Consider the following 13,556-nt stretch of genomic DNA (forward strand, 5'->3'; position numbering starts at 1 on the left):
TGTTCCTATCACCAGATTAGGCTCAGTGTAGAGCGTTCTCTTTGAGATGGGATGATGATGGGGTTTCTCTGACAACCTGTTTATTAAAGTTTTGCTCTGGCTGAGAAGCACTCTCTCCACATCTCTTGCTGCAGATAAGCTTTTGTGTGTACACCATTCTGGGAGTTGTGAAACGAGCTCGTTGGCCTGCTGATACTGAAGAGGCGAAAGCTGGAGGATTCCTGGTGGGATACACACCCAGTGGAAATCCAATCTACCGTAATCCCTGCACTGAGCAGGTCCTGAAGCTTTTTGACAATTTACTCGCACTTATAAGGTGGGTCAAGTTGACTTGAAATCATTTATGTTGACTTAAGAATCTCTGAAAGCCAAACTGTGATAATGCTCAGAGCATGTTCTCCCAGTGGAGCCAGAGGGAACACAGGCTGGTGCAGGTGCCCAAGTACTGTTCTTGACTGTTCACAGTGGGGAATGGCACTGGGCAAACTGAAGCCTTCTGAATGTTCGTTGGCCTGGCCTACAGGAGGCCATAAAAGCCAATGGGAGTTTGGGCTGGGGTTGTCTCCTCCACCTCCACTGCTATAAATCTGCCACCCAGTTAATCGTTTCTCAACTAACATCTCTGCTCTGCCTTCAGCCCCCTGCAAGGCCACCGCTCCAGTCACCACCAGGGCAGTCCCAGCTCTCATTGCATCCTGTTTGCATTGTTCTGTCGTCAGTGTTAAATTAGGCTGGTTTTGCTGGACATGAACACCCCTTACTGAAGCGCTGTCTGCTACTGAAATCTGTGGATGCATACTCTCAGGCTGTCGCTACCTTGCAGTGCCTCTCTGCACATCACTGGTGTTGTGTACATGTGGGGCAGCCAGAGGAGGGAGCAAGAGAAGGCGGGAAAAGGGAATCCTGAATAACTCAGTTCCTAGAATTATTATGGAGAAATCTGTCTCATGGTAACTGCTGGCACTGAGATGTTGCCAGGCTGATGGGGCAATTTTGTAAGATAATGCTACATGTTAAGTACGTGAAAGCTTGAGGCTCTGTCCTTGGCAGGAGCCAAGGAGCTGTTGGGATAGAGCATTGTCAGACCCACTTAGACTTTTCAGCTCCCAGGTCTGTGAGGAAAAGCACCCTGTTACTCAAGCTCTGTACAGTCAGGTATGTTTGGTAGTCACTGAGCTCAGGACTATGCTGCTTCTAGTGAGAAGCAACATGCTGGACTGTTACGACAAGCACATGCTGTCTTGCCCACTGTCACTGTGCTTCTCATTGCCAAGCTCTGTAGCACACCAGGTGGTACTCTGACCCGTGAGCAGGGTTGGACCATCTTGTTATGGCTCTGGACCTGTGCTTGAAGTGGTTTTGCCTTTTATCCTGGAAGGCTGAAGGTCCTGTTGATGAGGTTTTGAGAGAGGTTGGGTCGAGAAGAGTTGGCTGAGTAGAGGTAGCCTCATGTCATTTCTTCCAGAGCCTGGAATGTGCTCCATATTGTGGAAGAGCAACTAAACCAGTTCCCAAGGTCTGAACAGGCTGTAACGGATACACTTGTTGCTTGTGCAATTGCTGTTCTTGCCAGAACTTACGCTTTCTTAAAAACACTTGGGATTTCTGTTATAACAAGCCTAGGAAACTATTGTCAAACTGTCACTACCTGTAAAGACGCAGAAATTCTGTGTCTGCTTGTTTACCACCTCCAGGAAAATGCATGAGCTGTGTTCTGTTGCCAGTTCTTCCTCATCTACATAAAGGAAGCGTCTTCCTGGCTGGTTTTGGAGATAATGTGTCCGTGGTGTTTGAGCATCTCCCCTGCAGAACAGAATATTTTCTGATAATGTGGTAGTAACATACATGGAGTGGCCTGTACTTCACTCAGAGGCATCCAGACTTTTCTTAAGGCTGGATGCTCCAACAAGAACCAATGAATGATGTATTAAGAGCAGTAGATCGTCCACTTCATACCTTTCTTGGCTGCTGCTGTAGAGGCCTCTTTGTCTGACAACTGCAGGCTCATAGTCTTTCAGTGCAAACGTTGATGCTTATGTCTTTCTGGAGAAGTTGGACCTTGTGCTATGGAGCTTCTGGTGTGGTTTTTTGCTGGCTTTTAGTGCCTTTTCCATGTGCTGCTTCCTCAGGTCCTCTTTAATATGGATTACACAAGAGAATATGGAATCTGTAGCAGCTTGTCAGCAGGCAGGAAAACTGCCTGTGTTGAGGATGCCTTTAGCAACATAGTTGTGTTACTGTGCGGAGAGGATGCTTTTCTTAGCCCTGTGCCATTAGGCAGCTTTCTGTGGGGTTGAGCAAGGTCCATTGCTGCTCATGTGCTTATGCAGAAAGCAGATGTGGAAGTCCCCCCAGATGGTGTTACTGTGTGAGCAGATCTGCAAGCAGCAGCCACATGGGTCTTACTGAGCAGCTGAACTGAACACCAAGTCAGGCACCAGTATGCAAAAAAAACAAAGGGTGTTAGCAGTTAAGCTGGATGTTGTGTGGTGACATTCTGCTGTGTTTGCAGACAGAAGCAGTGGAAATTGCTAAGCCACTGGGTCTTTGCCAGGTTAAGTAGCTCGAGGGTGCGTTGTGGATGAGACCAAAGAGCTGAGAGGAATGAGAAGGAGTCGAGGTAAGAAGGAAAAATAAGGTAGTTTTGAGTGGCATAGACTGCATGGTGTTTTCCCTGCCAGCCTATATTTTTGTGCCTACCCATGTTTGTGTTGGTAGCTATATGTACTGAATGATTTTGAGGTTGCTTTGTTAACCACTGCTTGGAGTTTTTGAGTGATGATACTTCTGTCCTCTGCGGTACCTCATTTCATCTAGGTGCTTTCTAGGTTCTGGCTTAAATTGTTGTGTCCTGAATTCAAACCCAAGTCACAGTCTCCTGCCACCTTTAGATTAAGGCACATTTCTAGAGTCAGTAGCTGCATGAATTGATTAGCACAGCACCTTTATTGTGCTGGGATTTACTCATGTTTTGTTAGAAATGGACTGGTCAGGCTCAGCAAATGCTTTGCACAGACAAAGGCCTTATTGGAACTCCTCTTGATGAGAAGCTGACATTACCAAGGCATTAATGCCAGTGAAAGAATTGTTGGATAGACATGGATGCTGTAGACATTTTCAGGGTAGATGGCTCCAGCTTTAGGTCAAGATTCTTTAAGCTATCCTAAAGGACTCATCTTCTGGCTTTCAAGCCTATCTCTTCAGGCATCAGACACTCCTTCCAGCAGAGCTGTGACCGTCACTGAAAAATACACTCCCCCAAGTTCTGCCATATCCTTTGCTTGTCTGTTCTAAGGCATAAATGTCTCTTGAATTTGATTTTTCCATGTTCTCCAGTGCGTGGGTTGCCCAGGCGTGCTGTTCACTGCTGAGAGTCTCAGCTGGAACGTGCCTAGGGGCTACATCTTCATCATATATGAGAGCTCTTGGATACTTTTTTAACTCCTGTGGGGTGCAGCTGATTAGCCATTTTCCCTTCATTACCACTGGGACTTTGCTACAGGATTAAGGGAGATCAGCCTGTGATTGAACATCTGTTCTCCCAGCTGTCAAACTTGAGAAAATGCTTCAAGGGCTCTGAAACAATGAAGGACAGGACCGCAGCTTCAAGGTGTGACTGTCTGACCCAGCCTGCTGGGATTAGAGCAGTGGGATTTCAAGGTTCACCCCTGCAATTGCACGGTCCCCATTGGCTCCATTGCCCTTCTGCCCAGCATGAGGCAAACCCAGCATTGGCATGGAGCAGGCAGGAGACATGCAAGAGGAGATTATTTTAGTAGCTAGGTTTCAGGATAGCTTCAAGCAGAAATACAGTTTTTTGAGTCAGTGGAACAAACTTTTGTGGTGGATGGGCTGCTCCTCAGCCCTGCTTGGAAAAGTGAAACCAGTTTATGCCCCTTTTGAGGCCTGTTGCACAGTGTTAGATCCAGCCCAGAATGAGAGTATGAGTCATTAAGAAGTCATTTGTGTAGCTTTTTCTTATGAAACTTATATACTTGCCTTCCTCACGTGCAGTGAGCAGGGAAGTATTTAACACTTGCAGAGAGGAATGGGATAGTTGCTGTTTTGGAGCTCACCCAAACTCTCTGCAAACTCAGGCAGACATCACTGCATCAGGGTTGCCAGGACTGTGAACAGAGGCCATAAAAAAAAAAAAAGAAAACAAGAAAAATTAATAAATCATTAAGACATGAGTGAAAGCTGAGACTCTGGAGAACATACCGAGGTCTTTCCATGCTCCCTTCCCCCAGCCATTCCCATGTACCCCCCTGCTTTGGGAAACGCTGCTTTAGGGGGAGATACTGAGTTGCCCTTGATCACCTCTAGCAGCAGGTACAATGGCATTGCAGTTTTGGAGGAGGCTGCAGGATTTGTGCTGAGTGCAGCTGGCGACACCCAGAGTGGAGGTCTGAGGTCTCAAAGGAGAGAGGTAGGTGAGAGAGACACCCCCTGCGAAGTCCAGCTCTGAGTGTCACTACCCTGGCTTAGAGGGGACCCATTTTGGCCTGGATGGCAAGAACCGGCCACCCGTGGCTGAATTGGTATCCCTGGTGGAGAGCTGACCGTGGTTGTCCAGGGGGCACATGTGTCTGCCATGAGTAACATCTGATTGGACTGATGTTCTCCCTAGAGTCCCTCCAATGCCACCTGCCATTCTGGGGACTGTGACCCATCCCTGGGGAGCAGTGTGTGCATTTTGGAGCTGAAACAGCCCCTCCCTCTGCAGGCGCCTTAGGTGCAGAAGATCTTTTGAGATTACACAATCCTCATCTTGTCAGTTTTTTAAATACATTCTCTGATCCCTTTGGCCAAGCTAATAAGCTGTTGCCAGCATCAACTGGAGAACTGCTGGGAGTTTTTACTGCCAGTACTTGCAAGGGGTGGGGTGAACCTCGAATACGTGGAAGGGGCAGCCAGGAAATTCAGGACATGAGATGGAGTCACTCCATGTCTCTGTCACGTCAGCTTCCCCAATATTTTTGCAGGTGGGGAAGGGGGATCCCATGCACACGTGCTTGGTCTCACCTTCCTTATCATCTGCCTCAGAGGAGCTGTTCACAAGCTGAAGGAGAGGATCCCACTGTCAAGGGCAAAAGGAATTGACCCACATGAGTATAAACCAAGTGCTCTTCTGTTTCAGGACTCACAACAATCTCTACATGCCAGAGATGGTGGCTAGGCTGGGGGAAACATTTGCAAAGGCCTTAGACATGCTGGAGGTGGAGAAGAATGCCATCCTAGGTAAGGGGCTTCTCTTCAGGAGGAATGTGTGGGTGGATTCTCAGAGGTATTTGAGGTGTAGTGGTCTATCAGTAGCAGTGGAAGTGAAGAAGGGTTGGAGAGCCAGCTTCTTCATAGTATTTGCAGTTCAGCTGTGATTTGAAAAGAAGGGTAAATAAGTTATTGGTCTCAGACAAATTGGTTTCTTCTGCATTAAATGAAGGGTACCATACCAAACTGCCTATCCCAGCTGGGTGGTGTTCTCTGCTGCGTGGCATTTCAGGCTGGAGAGACGGGGGGGTGGTGTAGAATTAGTGCTCAGCAGGATTCCTGAGTGCTGGTACAGAGACCTGTGCTGGAGATCAAGAGCCAAGTCCTCCAGTATGGCCCTGTCATTTGTTTCCACATGGTTATTAGAAAGGCTTTTGGAACCATCTTAGAACAGCTTTGAGCTTGTGAACACAGAAGCCTTTCCAGCCAAAGCAGAAGTGTGTGGCCTTGTGGATGAAGTGTGGACCGTGACTCTGGAAACTGGGGTTTAATTACAGGTTCTGACAGGCAGTGAAGTATTTCAGGGAAGTTGCTTTGTCTTTCTGATCTCCATTTCCTATCGGTCAGTGCTTTCTTTATCTGTTTCCTGGGACCTATAAACTCTCTGAACCACTTGTATACAGCAGCAGGGCCTTTATCTCTGCTCTACAATTTCAAATATCATAGTTCAGCAGTAGCATGTGTCCTGAAAGAGGTGAATACAAATCTGAAGGGGTGGGCTACTAGAGGAGCTGTGCAACTGTCAGCTTTGCCTCTGACTAGATTCTGATAGCTCCAGTAAGTTTTGCTTTGGAGAAATGAGGGGACTGTAACAACCTTAGTGGGAACACCTCTGCTCTGGCTACAACCAACCTGAACTTGGTTGACCTCTGAGGGGAGGTTCTGCCCCAGGGTTGCTGCACCTCTTCCCATCTGGCTGCATGTTGCTCTTGCCAGGCACTTCCCTCTCTGCCATCAGGCTGGCTGGTGCCTGCCCAGCACATTCTGAAGGTGCACTATGCTTTCTCATTAATATAGCTGAAGCTTATTCCTTCCCACAGGTCTCCCTCAGCCTCTGCTGGAGCTTTACGACTCTCCTGTTTACAAAACGGTCTTAGAAAGGATGCAGGGCTTCTTTTGTACCCTCTACGACAACTGGTAAGAGCACCAGATATGCCCCACACAATCCAGCATTGCACAGCTGGGGCAGTAGGCTGTTGCTGGTTGCTGACTTCTTCTAGAGTTAGACTTTTCTGTGAGCTGTGTCCTGTAATATCCAAGTATGAATTGCAGTGGTGAACTATAATCAGTTGTTGTAACCTACCACATACACATGTAACACAGTCACTGGGAAAAGGACCTCAAAATGTGGATCTGATTTTAGCTCTTCTGCAGTTAGGTAGTCAGATTGGAGCACTTACCTGATATCCTGACCTAATTTGTCTATTTGCCAGTTTTAATTATGTGTTAGGATACATAAGCACTTGAAAATGCATTTTAGTGCTTGAATACTTAATTCATTGTCCAGGTATCCCAAAAAAAAAAAAAAGAGAGATTGTTTAAATTCCTCTGTATATTTAAGAACATGGCAACCATCTAATCTCAAGATGATAGTGCTTGCAGCCTTTGCAGGCCAGAGGCATGGTACCTGTTATCTAGCAGACTTGCAACTAACTTGTTTTTTGTTAAAGTTTCCATATCCTGGGAAATGCAGGCCCCTCCATGCAACAAGATTTCTACACCGTTGATTGTCTCGCCACCCAGCTCCTCAGCTCAGCTTTCACCAACCTCAACAACATTCCTGATTACAGACTGCGTCCCATGCTCCGTATCCTTCCATCACCAACTCAGGCCAGCTAGGGAGGTTTTGAGCATGTAAACTGAAAATGCAGTGTCTTCTGAGCATCATTTTCAGTATGGCCAAGCCAAAGAAGGGTGATTGAGGAGGTGAACAAATGAATACACCTGGTGTGGATGAGGTGTGAGTCTAAGATGGCATGAGCAGAAACAACAGTGCATGGATCAGAGAGAATAAATGCGAGGATTTATGTGGTCCTGAAGGCACCAGGAGAGATGGGTAGTACCTACTAGGGGGCAAAGGGGCTTGGATAGTGTAGGAGCTTGGCAGTACGGTGTCTGACTAGACTTTGTGTTTGTGTAGGAGACCATCTAGGGTTTCCAGCCTGCTTTCCAGAGCTGGACATTCAGCTTCATAGCTAGAAAATGGGCACTAAGCGCCCTCAGCTGAACTGCCAGGGGAAGGGGTTGAATATCTTCTCTGCTTGCTATGTAGAGATGCCAGTAGTTAATTTAGGGCTGTGAGAAAATGGGCTTTGAGGTGTCTGTTGCTTGACTTCCCAGTGGATCAGCTGGTTTGGGCGGTGTGCTGCAGTCTCCCTAGCAGCTGGCCATATGTGGTGGGTCTCTTCCTTAGCTGGTCTGTGCAGGTGTGTTTGTGAAGCCCTTGGTACTCTCTTGCCCTCCGGAATACTACGAAACCTTTGTCTGCCCCATGCTGGGACCACTCTTTACCTATCTGCACATGGTAAGAAAACAGCTTGTTTCATGCCTGTTCCTTGGCAGCCCAGACTCCATGTAGCAACTGGCAGCAACATGTGAGAACATCTGTCTCTCCAAAGCCAGCGGAGACAAGTGCAGAGCCTCGATGCTTAATCATTTTGATGTTGTTTAGGAGGCTTTTGCGGTGTATGGAACCCTGGCTGTTGCACAGCACTCCTTGCTGTGAATTCAGACCTGTGGATATCAGCTCCTCAACCTTCAGCCCTGAGAATTTTTGTGGTTTTTTTTTTTTGCCAGTGTTCCCTCATTTTCCTGACAGCTCACTCCGATTTCTGCAGCCAGCACAGTCACAGCATCTTTAGCACAGTTGGTAGCAGTTTTTGTCCTATTCAAAATGGGGCTTGGCAAGCACTGTATTTAAAGTTCTTGCGCTTCTATCAGCAGCCATCGCTTGGTCATCTTTACATGGGTGTCCAGCATGGCTCCTTAGGAAGGTATTGAATCTTCCCTTTTGTCTTGAACAGAGGTTGTCTCAGAAATGGCAGGTGATCAACCAGCGAAGCACGCTCTGGTAAGCTTTCACCCCTTGATATGAAAGAGGGAAATGAGGAGTGGGATAGAGCTCAGGCCCTTTGCCCAGGGAACAGCCCTGCCAGCAGAAGTCTGGAAAAGACTGTGTTTACCCTGATTGTGACTCACTCCCTGTGCTCGGGCAGAGGGGATACTTTAACACACTGACTCCCTTCACATTAAAACCTGTTCTCCTCAGTGAGGATGATGCTGCAGATGACAACCCCGAGTCTCAGGAGATGCTTGAGGAACAGCTGGTCAGGCTGCTGACTCGAGAAGTCATGGATCTCATCAGTAAGTGAAATCAAGCTAGGTCCCCTGGGATGTTTGGGAAGTTTGCCTGGAGAGGACAACAGGAATTTCCAATATGCAGTAAAATTTTACTATAATGGCCAGTAGTATTTAACATAATCCTTAGAAACCAGGTGTGAAACAGTTAAGCTTGCCAAAATCTTAGCTAAAACCTAGTAAAAGATCAATTAAAAACCTTCAAAAGGGTGTTTTCTTTCTTTCCTTTAGCACTCCACGGTTTTGGTACTTTACTTTTAGGAGTCCCGTCCTCCTTTGGAATCTGGGCTCTCCTTTTCCATGCCCTGGAGTGCAGTACGGGACATTGATTTGTGGACAACCTCAGTGTAGAGCAGTTTAGGTGCTGGCAATTGCCATGTCTCTAGTGAGACAGAAGGGAAGAGTCCCCTCCCCCAGGCAATCTCTTTGTGTTCCCTTTCTCCAACATAGTGTTTTTACCAGTGTTGCATTGAGCAGAGAGGCTGGGAAAATTGACTCTTCATAGAGATTACAGGTCCTCAACCTTCTATCTCCTTTCTTGATTTGCCTCGTTGCCTTAAGATGCTGCTCTTCTCAGGTCCTAGGCTTCAAACGGGTTTGCATGTTCATGGTTCTCAGTAGTCTGAAGCAGCCATCATGCAGCAGGTTCAACTGTGGGAGGATGCTGTGGGTGGGGTGTTTCAGCCTTCCAGGTAGTGCAGTATTTGGCTTTTTTACGGGGCTTTCAGATTCTTCATATACTGGGTAAGAGCTGGGGGAGCTTGAAGCAGCTGTGAGCCCATCAGAGTCTGTAGGATAATCTGCATGTTCTGAAGTAGCATCTTCCCTTTTCTGCTCTTCTGACCTGCAACTGTTTTTGCAGCTGTTTGCTGTGTTTCCAAGAAAGGTGTTGACCATAACACTACTGCTGCTGTAGATGGAGATGGTGAGTAAATGCCCACCTTTGCCTCTCCTCCTCCCCTTGGTGTGTGCAAGCACTTTCCCATTTCTTAAGAGGGCGAGGCTGGTCTCTTGTTGGAAGTTCTGTGTGAGGGGTATAGGTGTGGTACAAAACTTTCAGCTTTGTTCTGGCCAGTGTGTCTGGGGGCCACAGAAAAGCCACGTCTAGCCTAGGAACAAATGTGCTGTAGGGTTCACAGGTAGCATGTTGGAGCAGCTGATTCCTCAGGTATCAAGAAGAGGGGGATGTGCAGAGTCTTCCTGAGAGCTTGGAGGAAGCTACTTGGGTGCCCTTCCTGCGCCCACAAAGGGTGGGGGCTTTCTGCATGGAGAGAGAGATGTTCCAGCAAGCTGTGCCAGCATACTTATTCTGTGTGCTGTCTCCTCGCTGCCAGCTTAGTTCTCGCTGTGTCTCCCTCAGGATGCTGTGTTCACAGTGCTGCCTTTTCTCTGCTCTGCAGATGATGAGGCGATGGTCACAGAGGTGACTCCCCCTGCCAGTGCAGAGCTCACCGAGCTTGGAAAGTGTCTGACGAAGCAGGAGGTAAGAGCACACACTCTGACTTCTTCCATCCTTTCTTTGTACTCCTTATCACACCAGCCAGCTGCCGCTACAAAGATGCAGGCCGCTGGGGCATCACCAGTGTGACAATCTTCTCTCATGAACATACATGATTTTTAAGGACAGCCCTGCACATTCAGCCCCCAAGGTGCTCCCTGGCTCTGCCTCCATCCTGGGTGCCCATCTTCATGAGGAAGAACTTCACTCAGCAGCTTTTTTTTTTCTGTAAAATCTGCCAGATTTAACACAACCCACTATGCACAGTACCTTCATCCTGATATCTCTGTACTCCTCCTCTCCTGTGGGCACCTCAGCAGCTCTGGCATAAGCTTTTGCACTGACTTGAGAGTAGCAGCTGATGGGAGTCCCTGGGTAATGAAGAGAGCGGGTTTGCCTGATGTTGGTTCCTTATGGCTATGATGGTGCCCACTGGGTGCCTTTGAGCACCTTCATCTGGGGCAGCAGCAGCATGCAGGATTCTCAGAAGACAGCCCTGAGGAGCTGCTGCAGCGTCCCTGGATTGCTGCTTGGCTCCCTTCAGGTATGAACCTTGGAGATGGGCAATAGTTCCTCTGACTGGTTTCCCTCTCTACTCTTTTTCAGGATGTTTGCACTGCAGTGCTGATCACTGCCTTCACATCCCTCTCCTGGAAGGACACCTTGTCCTGCCAAAGAACCACAACACAGCTTTGCTGGCCTCTGCTCAAACAGGTACCTCTGGGAGGAAAAAGGGATTAGTTCCGACAGGGTTGGGAGAGGAAGCTCTGAATGTTGTGAGAAGCACAACTGCTTCACTCCTGGGCACCTTCTCTCTCAGGAAGACCGAGCTGCTGCAGAAGGGCAGTCAGGCATCAGTATCCTGCCTCCATGCTGACACTGCCTCTTCCCCAGGTGCTTCCAGGAAACCTCCTGCCTGATGCTGTGTCCTGGTTTTTCATAAGTGTGCTGAAGGGCTTACAGATACACGGGCAGCACGATGGCTGCATGGCAGCTCTTGTCCACCTGGCTTTCCAGATCTACGAGGCCTTGGTGAGAAATTCTGCTCTTTGTCCAGATGCCAGGTTGGCTGGGGAGTGGTAGAAAACTAATCTCATGCCTGCTTGGGTAGGGGCAGAAGATCTGATGGCCCCCCAGGGAGGGCAGGGCTGCTCTTCCAGCAGAGCCTTTTGAACTGTATTTCTCCTTGCAGCGCCCTCGCTACACTGAGCTGAAGGCAGTGATGGAGCAGATCCCAGACATCCACAGGGACTCTTTGGAGCAGTTTGATTCAAAGCTTCTCAACCCAACACCACAAAAGGTGGCAGACAAGCGCCGGAAGGATCATTTCAAGCGCCTCATCGCAGGTTGCATCGAGGTAGGTGATAGGAAAATGAACTTGTTTCATTTCACACCTCTATCCTGCAGAAGTCTGCTAGGTGGCTGCTGGACTGTTGTGAGGATGGTGGCATTGGAGTCTGGTACACTAAGTTAAAAGCTGGGGAGCTGGTGCACAGGTGGTTACCCCAATGCCCTAGCACTTGGGAAGGACCAGGCCTGAGATTTCCAAAAATGCATGTAAGGGGTGTGGGCCTCAGGATTGCTCAGAATCTGAGGTCTGCCTCTGATCTGCAACCAGGCTGCCTCTGAGCTGAGTCTGGAGGTATGAAGGCAGTAATGACTGATGCCCATCTGTCTGTCCCCTGCAGAAGCCCCTTGGGGAGCAGTTCCGCAAGGAAGTTCATATCCGGAACCTCCCATCTCTCTTCAAAAAGGTGAAGCCATTACTGGGGACGGATATGCTAGAAAATGAAGATGGAGAGGGCCTCACTGCACTCTTTGAGCCCTGAGCCTGGGATGCTGCAACCATCTCCTCACCTACCTTATATTTTGTCTCTCCTGGTAGTAAGCACATTAGATTCTCCTTGTCATTGCCTCCACAAGCGTTCATCTGAATAAAGACCCTTACGGGTCCTGTCCCGTTCTCCTCCCTACACTGGGACGGGGCCTGTGGTGGCATTTGAACCAGTCTATTAAGCTTTCCCTGATTCCTTCCCCTGCCCTCCATTGGATGAGCGTCTTCAGACCTCTGCTTCTCTGCAAGGTGGGAGCTGAGCCCATAGACTCTGTTAGGTAAAGCCTGGTCATCCTGCAGCCTTGGGTCACTCTTGCTCCACTTCTTCATCCCTTGAGGTTTAGGATTAACTCAAAAGGCAGAGTAGTGCACCAGGTGAAAAGGGGCTACTCTAATCTTCCTCTGGGTGCTAGTAGCCAGGCTTTGCAGGGAACGCATCAGACACTCCTGTCATGCCTATCAACACCAGTCCCCAGCGGACTGGTATTCTGATGAATCTGTTTCCCTCCAGGATGCTGAGCCTTGGGCTGAGGGCTGTGTGCCAGGTAGCCTAGTAGTGCTCTAGGATCTCCCTTGAGATCAGCCTTTTTAAGGTGCAGCTGCTCTCTAGAAGGAGGCAGACACTGTCATACCTATATATACATATATATGTATATATAAATGATCATACAGCTTGTTCTACCCAGAGCCAAATGGAAGGCTTTTACTTAATGCCAGCCTTTCTTGGACATCTCTCAGGGGGAGCAGGACAGATTTTTTTTTTTTTTTTTTAATTATTTTTTCTTTTTGCCATGCCCTGTAGACTAGAATGTCGCCAGCACAGGGTACACAAAATCTGGACCAATATCTGAAGCACCTGCAAACCAAAAGGGATCTCCTCACCCTGTTGCTGTGGAGGTGACAGTAGCCCATGTTTTTACCCAGTCTGGTACTCCTTGGAGAATTGCATGGTGGGGCAGGAGGGGTGGGGTTTATACTGCAGTTTACAGCGGGGAGCCAGGTCAGAAACCGGGTTTTAGATGAGGTGGGACTCTACCAAACCACTCCAGTCTGCAAAGCTGGTTCTTACATGACAACTGGTTCGCTCACTCTATCTTAGTGTTAGTCCAGGAGCTGGGAGGGTCTGTCCAGAGCTAGCTGGCAGTTTTGCCATCCAGGAGACAGAGCAAGTAATAAATGGTGGCAGGTGGAGAAGGTGGTATCTCCACTTGGACAGACTGGACAGAAAAGCTGGGGTTGGGAGGGGTGGGAGTGCAGAAAGGAAGAGCAGGCCTTGAGAATCCACTCACCCTCCTGCCCCTGCTGTTCCACCAGCACCCTCCACTTTCCTCCTGGCCTAAACTTTTTTAACCTCTGAGCTAACATGGCTCCTGGCTCTAGCACAGGCTGGGTGTATTTATTGTGTTGTGAGATTTTTAACATTCTGTGACTTCATGCTAGACACAAGGGGGTTTTTTTAAATGGTTTTTAGAACCTTTTTTTGTAGGAATGTTTAAATCCGAAGCTGTCTCTGAACTGGTTGTTACACCTCTGAATGTCAGTAAAGCTATTCCAGTTTCATACCCATGGTGTCATGTTTAATTTTTATTATTTGTT

General features: G+C 48.3%; 1 protein-coding gene across 5 annotated transcripts in view; it reads left to right on the plus strand.

Moving 5' to 3' along the window:
- Positions 1–13,522, plus strand: part of XPO5 (exportin 5) — a 29,675-nt gene extending 16,153 nt beyond the window's left edge. For all 5 annotated transcript variants that reach the window (XM_065834054.2, XM_071806164.1, XM_071806166.1 and 2 more), the window contains 13 exons: positions 135–316; positions 5,141–5,241; positions 6,312–6,408; positions 6,942–7,078; positions 7,698–7,795; positions 8,295–8,341; positions 8,540–8,634; positions 9,491–9,553; positions 10,029–10,111; positions 10,733–10,840; positions 11,021–11,158; positions 11,319–11,483; positions 11,815–13,522. In XM_065834054.2, the coding sequence (XP_065690126.1) occupies positions 135–316; positions 5,141–5,241; positions 6,312–6,408; positions 6,942–7,078; positions 7,698–7,795; positions 8,295–8,341; positions 8,540–8,634; positions 9,491–9,553; positions 10,029–10,111; positions 10,733–10,840; positions 11,021–11,158; positions 11,319–11,483; positions 11,815–11,955 (1,455 nt within the window). In that variant the 3' untranslated portion in view covers positions 11,956–13,522. The remainder of the gene's footprint in view (positions 1–134; positions 317–5,140; positions 5,242–6,311; positions 6,409–6,941; positions 7,079–7,697; positions 7,796–8,294; positions 8,342–8,539; positions 8,635–9,490; positions 9,554–10,028; positions 10,112–10,732; positions 10,841–11,020; positions 11,159–11,318; positions 11,484–11,814) is intronic.
- The last annotated feature ends 34 nt before the right edge of the window (positions 13,523–13,556 follow it).

Source organism: Patagioenas fasciata, chromosome 3, assembly GCF_037038585.1.
Source record: "Patagioenas fasciata isolate bPatFas1 chromosome 3, bPatFas1.hap1, whole genome shotgun sequence".
In the NCBI taxonomy this organism is placed as follows: Eukaryota; Metazoa; Chordata; class Aves; order Columbiformes; family Columbidae; genus Patagioenas; species Patagioenas fasciata.